The following is an 8,396-nucleotide window of genomic DNA, read 5'->3' as shown; positions in this document are numbered from 1 at the left end:
AGAACAAAGAGGTCTTGGTAATTAGTGAATCTAGACTGGTCTGATCCCTATATATATCATTGTAATTTGTAATATGAGACTTCAGTCCTCTATCGTACTGGAATTCCTAGATGTGTTGTTTTGTCTTGAGATCTTATTTCCATAAACAAAATATTTCTTACGAAGAAGGCACTAAATAAAGGAATGATTTGGCAACTTCCAAGGGCCAAAGATCTGTCAAGGGTCAGTGCTGACTGCTGAAGAATAACAAAGAAGCACTTAATGAGTTGAGACAACTATATATTTCGGGCTTAGAAAAGTATTAGCATATGTGTTATTATATCACACACTCATCACTCACAGATTCGACTACGAGTTTTTACATACTATTACCATGACTTTCAAGCACAAATTAAGAATTTCAATAGTTACCTCAACAGTCAAACTAGTACTTATAAACTGAATAAAGAATCCAAACTACAATAGAAGGAGTATAATAGTATACTCTACAATTATAGACAAAAATGAAAAGGAATACGAATTGGATGAATTGGATGTTTATCTTCATGCATTCCTAGTTACTATTTTCATCTCATATATTACCACATAAGTGCAAAAAAGAAGTTACTCAATTAAGAAGTAAAAGATGACGTGATTAATTATAGTAAGTGCACAAACTTACAAAAATCATCTCGTAGGGATACTAAACACAACCACTACAAGAAAGGCTGTTGTTTCCATATTTATAATATCTTGATTTTATTTAATTATAGTACATAATTAACATGTGTAGTGTGACACTATCGATGAACAAATATAATAATAAATGATTCCGGTGGCCATCAATAATAATAATATAAGATGAGTGGTGAGAAGATGCAGCCCACTTGGTGTTGTGTGAGACGAAAAGATAAACCCTAATTTTCCCACCTTCCCATTTCTCAACAAAAAATGAGAAAAAGACACCTAAACGAATACTTTGACGCATTCTCACCAAATTAACAAACCCCCATTATTGGTCTAATTTGTTTATTCAATCCTTGGGCCGGGGTTGGAGTCTTCAACCTCACCTTAACCCCTTTTTCTCCCTTTCTTTTTTGTTTATTACCTTATCTCTTTCCCATCCATTTAGCTACCTAGCTAGGGTTGTTAATTTGTTGGATGACGAACCGGTGGTGGGCGGAGAGCGGCGGCGGTCTACCTGAGGCTGCGGGGCTGGACTCGATCAGGAAACCGGATCTGAGCGAGAGCGAGGAGGCCAAGGAGGGGGCGGTGGAGGCGCCGGCGCGGCGGGCCAGGGGGAGGCCGGCGGGGTCGAAGAACAAGCCGAAGCCGCCGATCTTCGTCACGCGCGACAGCCCCAACGCGCTGCGGAGCCACGTGCTCGAGGTGGCCAGCGGCTCCGACGTGGCCGACTCCATCGCGCAGTTCGCGCGGCGCAGGCAGCGGGGCGTCTGCGTGCTCAGCGCCAATGGAGCAGTGGCCGACGTCACCCTCAGGCAGCCCTCCGTCGCGCTGCCCGGCCGCTTCGAGATACTGTCCCTCACCGGATCGTTCCTGCCGGGGCCCTCGCCGCCAGGGTCCACGGGGCTGACCGTGTACCTGGCTGGCGGGCAGGGGCAGGTGCTGGGGGGCAGCGTGCTCGGGGCCTTGGTGGCCGCGGGGCCGGTCATGGTGATCGCCTCCACCTTCTCGAATGCGGTGTACGAGAGGCTGCCGCTCGGGGAGGACGAGGAGGGGGAGGAGGAAGCTGCGGTGGAGCAAGGTGGGATGCAAGGTGAAGTAGGTGGGTATAATAATATGGCGCCGGGCTTGCTTCATAATGGTGGACAAATGAGCAATGAAAACTATGCTAATTGGAGTCATGGCCGCAGTCCATACTAGGTAATTCATTGTTGTTATTAAGTGTGTGTGTGTGTGACTTTGATTAGTTCATAATGTAATTTGCAATCCATGTCATGTGTTTTGATTTGATAAATTGGAGGGGAATGTATCATAGCAATTTAGTTAAATTGAGGTTTGTATGTGAATAATTTGCCATCAAGAAACGCTTAATTGGCCTCTTGTTCGTTGTTGAGAACAACTTCTTGGCATGCCATTATTTATTTTCTTCAAGTTTCCGCTTTAGTAATCATGATTTGTGTCAAGAAATCATTCCATATGTAAGTATCTGGTCTATAGTTTTTATCTAGTTTCTTAATTTGGATTCTTTTAAGATTTTGTTTCGTATGAAGTCACACCCATAACTTATCGTCCTTATCATTATTTTGCTGGCGTCGCGTCACTTGTATTGCATCTACTTATCTCTTTAACATTTACTACAACCATATCTTTTATTTATCACTTTCCTTCTTCTATTAAAGGATCTATCTCTTTTCTATTCATTTATTTATCGTATTTAGTTAAAAATAAGAAATTCATTTAATAAAGAATTACATTGTTAAAATCTTACATAATGAAAATTCTAAAAAAAGATAAAAAAAATTTACATAATACTAGTATAAAATTTTAAAAGTAAATAATTAAAATCTTATTTCTGGAATTTTTCGATGATTCTCTACTATGGTTCGTACTAATGTCAAAATGAGATCAAATCATTTTAAATGTGTATACGGGCTTGCCTTATGGTCGTGATGTGTTGTACGAGTCACGGAGTCAGTAAGTCTCTCCTAAAAAGTGTGACTTTTTTATTGTGTTTGTGTACGCTTAAGAAATTCATTTTATTTCCTTCAGAGTGTATTGTGCTCGTATTCATCGGAACGTTTAATGATGTTCAACGCCTATAAGTAGAGATGTCAGGGACGTATGCACCATGATGAGGCAGTGATCAGGAGGGCATTGACAACTTTGTTGAACGTGGTGGAATATTGCGTAAATGATGATGTAAAAGAAATCGAGATATTAACAGAGAAAATAGAGATTAAAATGATGAAATGCTGCGACAATAAAGTGTTGGAAAAATGGTATTCATAGGATGGGTAGGAGGGGTTGGAGTTGTTAAAAAATGATAAAAAAAAAATTAAAAAAAAAAAAGGAAAGAAATCATTACCGAACGGCTAATGAAAGACAAAATTAGTTAGTATTTTTCAAATTTTTAAGAGTACGTGTACATAAAATCAACAAAAATCACTCTCACTAGTTCGAGCAGGGACTCTCTCCTACTGAGATTCGAATTCAATTCTCACTAACTAGGCATTGTGCACAGATAAATATTTCTCAAAATAATTCGAGCATTGAAGACATGCTTGAAACACATTTCATTTGAGTGGGTGAAAGCCCACCTATATGAAGATTTTTTTTGTGATTTTTTGTACCTTCTATCGTTTTATATTAAATGCATATGTAATAATTATCTAAAAATCAACTATCATAATGTAGAACAATGTAAAATTTGTCCAAAAGTCAACCAAAAATAATTATTTGAGTTAAAATTTTCATTAAAATTTTAATTATATGTGACAATTACGAAAGGTAAAAAGAAGTAAGAATTTTATTCGCTACTTTTGAAAGTTATGAGATTTATCCTAGGTGAACCAAAAATTGTAATTTAAATAACAATTTTCTCTTTAAAAACAATAAAGCATTATGAATAAAACACAGTTGGTTTTTAAGGACTTTACTTTGGGGGAATAAAAATACTCAAGCATTATGAGCAGTTTTCCATACGAATAAAAATTTACTCTTTGTATACATACTGTTTGCTTAAGTCCGTTTTTTTGCTACTGACATCTAGTTGTATTAATTAGCATAATCAATCAGAATATTAACTATGATAATGAATATACTCATACTCCATCCCTAAAAAACATACGCACTCCATGTTATCGTTTGAAAATATTAAAAATAAAAAATAAAGCACAATAGACAATTTCAATTTTCAAGTCAGTATAGTGTAATAAGGGTGTTAATTGCTTAAATTTAAGCGAGAATGTAAATTGTCAAAATCAGGTTGTTTATTCGTTTAAACCTATAATAATTTATCTTAAACCGATACAAGATAATAATGTTACAAGATGTTATTTGGATAACGAACATTATTATTATTATCTATGATGCTATTTTGATAGCGAACGTTTGAAGTAATCCAAAGGCATACTTCACTCATCGATAGGCATACCACGAAAACAGCTTAGCTGGAAACTTCAACACAAGAAAATATATGAAATCCCAACTATTATTATCAAGCGACTCAGCAATATTGAACCAGATTTTTTTTCTGAATTTTAGTAACACCAACATTACATAGTCGAAAGCATGATTACTGGGATTCTGGGAACATGAAATTTAACCAACCATACAAGTATAGTACGGCAAACTGATGAGCAGCAGCAAGCTCAACTAGAACAAACATTGCCTTACTTATCGATACAAAATTCCCAGGCATTTGAGTCTCTCATGAGCAAAAAGGAGTACAGTTGGTCAATTGTAACATAATCACGAGGCAGATGAGACCAATTTCCCGCTCAAAAGCATCAAGCTTACATAAGATCATCGGAGGTGAAGTTGATTGCAAGATCCCAATAATGAGCAACTCCGTGATCAGAAAAGAATTTGCGTGCAGCTGCTTCACTTCTGCATTCTTGGACGAAAAATCGGTTGAAATTTGGTTTAGCTACGCTCCCCTGCCAAACAAGCTGACATTTGTTGAATGGTTTTTCATCATCATTTTCTTCCTCGTCTTCTTTCTCAACAGTAGCAGTCCAATCAATCCTCTTAAGCATGAGCTTCCCATATCTCTTGATTGCTTTGGAACCACCCTCAACGACAACAACACTTATACCTTCTGAAATGATCGCACATCCACTCAGCCTGTTTTCCTGGGCATTAACATCAACCTTAAAACGGGCCTGGGGATGAGAAAGGTCATTGATCTTGTAAACCGAAACAATTGTATCAACTGTGCTGGGATCATCAAATAGCTTTCTCTCTTTCTTTTCACGGCGCTCTGCTGGCGTGAGCTTACGGGCAATGTTCCTGTCAATGTGAGCCTGCTCACGCTCAGCTGCAGCGCTTCTTATTTCCATTTCAAGCTTTGTGGGATCCTGTGTTGCTTCTGATCCAAGAACTTTCATGAGGTTGCTCATTTTCACTTTAGGTTTTGGTGGCTCCAATACACCTAGTCTAATCATCTCTTGCCTATCTTTTTCCCGAGCCAACCGACGCTGTGTGCGAAGTTTCTTCTGCTCCTTCTTGGTTAGCTTTAATGGTTGAGGTGGAGGGGGAGCTGGTTCGGCTGGGGGTTCGATTGGTCGAGGATGTTCAACATATATGTTGATTTTGTCCATCTTGATATTTTCTGCGTCTATGCCACCGTCAATTATATCACCATAGCTACCAGAACGTAGAAAAGGCACATCCCTAAAAGACAAGGAAATATAGTTATGTACTGCTTGGGAAACAGTTATTTCCTCAAAAATAGAAATAGTGATAATGTACATCCTCTACTATGAAGGCTAAGTAATAAAAGAATTAATTTTCAAATAATCTCTCTCATGAACTGAAAGATTAAATAACTATCCCTGCAGTACCACATAACGATTCTTGTTATCTTAGGTATAGGTGTGTGGTTACACAAAACTGTACTACAGTCTGTGGTAACACTAAATTAATGATTATTATATGTACACAGAACTGTGTAGTAAAAGTTCACCTTTATCGTTTATGACATCATAATTGCTATGTATCAAGGTAATTTCACTTCAGCTATCATACGCACACTAAATAAAATTTCAAGTACTAGAATATTTATAGATTTTCAGTTGAGAAGAACAGTTGACTTACCACCACTCGACATCAGGAATTGATTCCTTGGTTTTTTCTTTGGTAATCACCCTCTCTCCTACCTCTATCAGATTCGGATTTATGTCTGGCTCTGCTTTTGCCTTTGCCAGCTGTGCTTGCTTTGCTTTAAGCTCCTTGGCTTTTGCTTCTCCAAATTGGGACTGAGAAAGAAAATTAATATGATCAGCAGAATAATACAAGCAAATAAAATATGGTATAAATGAAAGGAGACAATACCCTCAGTTTAATACTTTCTGCATCTTTTGACCACTTGCCTTCCTCGACAAACAGCATAGTCGGTCTCTTAGTCCTTAAAAGCTTATTTTTGTTAATCCCCACCCTAGGATCAAAATGTGGATTTGTTTCAGGATCCACATCCAGTTCAGGTTTGAGAATTCGGAAGGCATCTTTCTTTTGCTTGTTGATATTCACCTGAAACCAAAGAAAAAGAAAAAGAAAAAATAAGCAAAACACCAAAATGGAATGGATACAATGGCACTTTACCAATGAAAGTTACATATACTGTTATTTTTTACAATATTGAAAGAGAATCCTGGATTGATACAGTATTGATAGATGTGATACCTTGAGAGTACTGAGGCTTTGGGCTTTCGGAATATCAACGACTTTCCCTTCCTCATCAATTTCACGGCCCAATGCATCCAAACGAAGAACAGGAACTTTTGAAGGTTTTTGTTGGATGGTAACATCTGGTGGCATCTGCCCTGGAAACGCATTGAAGACGGTAGCGAACTCAGGGTCCTGCCAGAATCCCATTTTGGCAGCCAATTCATGTGCACGTTTTACAGCTTCAACGTTCTGTGCTGTTAGTCCACTAATCTGAGACACACCTGCCTGTACCAAAGCAGTAGGGTTAGGCGTGCTTGGCACACCTTCAGTAGGAGCACTGGCAGGGGCGCTAGCTGGACATGGCAGTATGACTGAGGAAGAAGTTTTTGCTCCCCCTTTATCAACCACTCTTTGATTACCCTCTCCTGTTGAGCCCACATCTCTATTCAGCTGCACAAGTTGAAAGTGTGGGTTTCAGAAATTAGATCCAAACAAAAATATAAAATAATGCATTTTCATCATCTCTACTACTCAGTACAGATGGTAGCAAACATTACATTTTTTTAAATATTAAGTATAGGAATTAAAAAATACAATGACTTACTGAAGAAATCTTCTTCATCCTCTCTGCAAGCTCTTTTTGCTTTAGAAGAGCTAGCTTAGCTTTAGCTAAAATATCACGGGACAAGCCCCCACTTGCGCTGGCATCTGTAGTTGTCCCATCTGTACTGGATTTCCCAGGAACCTCATGAGATCTGTTAATATTAACTCCCTTATTTTCATTTGTCTTTGAAATTGAAGATACCTTAGTAGCAGGAGAATCAATACGAGCCTCAATAGTCTCAGGGTAAGTGCTAGCTGGAGCAACAATGGGTCCAGTTGCAACCCCCTGCAAGAAGAACATAGTCATATTTTTATGTAAGAATCCTATTAAAAGTTTATCTTAATACAATAATTATATGCACAGTTACAGAGAAAACAGCAGCAGGATTCAGTGCAGTTACAATCTATGAGCAGCCAGATTACTCTTGGACTACAATGCCAAAGTAATTAAAAACTAAGATGCCACAGAGAGTCGAGTAAAACTCACAACCATCACAAATATGTACTAGCTCGCAAAATAGATACAAGTTTTTCAACGATATAATTATTCACCAAATTGCCAAAATAAATGTTGCGTCATATGATCATGTCCAGCTATACAAAGACGCGAGAACTCAAATCAACTCAGATAAAACTTGAATAGGTAACTTACATTGCGAGGCTCGTGCTTTACCCCTTTATTCACAGTGTCACCTCCAAATCCCAAACCCTCGGCATCTTTCTCACCCTCCTCCGCCCTAACATCCTCAAACCTACGCCTATCCCTTCCATTGTCGTCATAAACCCTAGTTCTCTTCTCACTCCTCTCCTCACTATCGCTCCTCTCCTTCCTTTTCTTCCTCTCCACCGAATGAGATCGCTCGCGGTCGCGGCGGACATCTCGATCCCTCTCCTCGCTCTCACCCCTATCCTTCCTCCTCTTCCGCTCAAGCGAATGGGACCTCTCGCGCTCTCTGCGCGCATCCCGATCCCTGCTTCCCTCTCTCTCAGCTCGGGAATCGGACCTGCGGCGATGGTGGTCATCGGATCTGTGGCGGGCGTCGTCGTGCTTGGAACGGTGATGGCGGTGGTCTTTGGATGATTCTCTATCTCGATGTGAATCGGATTCTCGCCGTTTACGGCTCGAGGTTTCCTTCTCCATGGCTAGGGTTGTGTACTAGAGAAGAGCGATTGATGTTAGGAGAGAGAAAGTGCGTGAATGGATGAGGATTTTATTTTATACTCCACGAAGGAGGCCGGTTGGACCGGGTCTTTCCAAACTGAACCGAGTTTGATTTCTATATAACACCGGCTCAGCCTTATTTAGAAGTCTTCATTAAGCCACGTTTATATGAAAATTGTTAAAAATTAAATATTTTAATAAAGAAAAGAGATCTGGATTGAAATGCCCTTTATGAAATTGAGGGTATTTTTCATCCAAAACAGTTTTAAACAGTAGCTCAAAGTGACATTGCATCGAAATT

The 8,396-nt window shown here is 39.1% G+C and overlaps 1 protein-coding gene and 1 pseudogene across 1 annotated transcript; one reads left to right on the top strand and one right to left on the bottom strand.

The window, feature by feature from the left end:
• The first annotated feature begins 869 nt into the window (after window positions 1–869).
• LOC125218452 (AT-hook motif nuclear-localized protein 20 pseudogene) lies at window positions 870–2,113 on the top strand (annotated as a pseudogene).
• Window positions 2,114–4,135: 2,022 nt separating this feature from the next.
• LOC125222057 (Pre-mRNA-splicing factor 3) lies at window positions 4,136–8,128 on the bottom strand. Its single transcript, XM_048124463.2, has 6 exons — window positions 7,586–8,128; window positions 6,935–7,219; window positions 6,346–6,780; window positions 5,998–6,192; window positions 5,761–5,921; window positions 4,136–5,337 (listed from the first exon to the last, which is right to left on the bottom strand). Exons 1-6 carry the CDS (start codon window positions 8,072–8,074, stop codon window positions 4,458–4,460), a joined length of 2,445 nt encoding a protein of 814 aa, XP_047980420.2. The 5' UTR covers window positions 8,075–8,128; the 3' UTR covers window positions 4,136–4,457.
• Window positions 8,129–8,396: the final 268 nt, after the last annotated feature.

This window comes from Salvia hispanica, chromosome 1 (assembly GCF_029641045.1).
Source record: "Salvia hispanica isolate PSC_SH4W2 chromosome 1, Shi_PSC_v1, whole genome shotgun sequence".
NCBI classification, from domain to species: domain Eukaryota; kingdom Viridiplantae; phylum Streptophyta; class Magnoliopsida; order Lamiales; family Lamiaceae; genus Salvia; species Salvia hispanica.
This window is presented reverse-complemented; position numbering and strand designations above follow the sequence as displayed.

Bases quoted from the DNA above. Each gene is read 5' to 3' on its own strand.
- LOC125222057 (XM_048124463.2), bottom strand. From the start codon at position 8,074: ATGGAGAAGGAAACCTCGAGCCGTAAACGGCGAGAATCCGATTCACAT. The intron at 6,781-6,934 runs GTAAGTCATTGT...CAACTTGTGCAG, and splicing joins GGATGAAGAAGATTTCTTCA to CTGAATAGAGATGTGGGCTC. The intron at 5,338-5,760 runs GTAAGTCAACTG...CTTGTCTTTTAG, and splicing joins ATTCCTGATGTCGAGTGGTG to GGATGTGCCTTTTCTACGTT.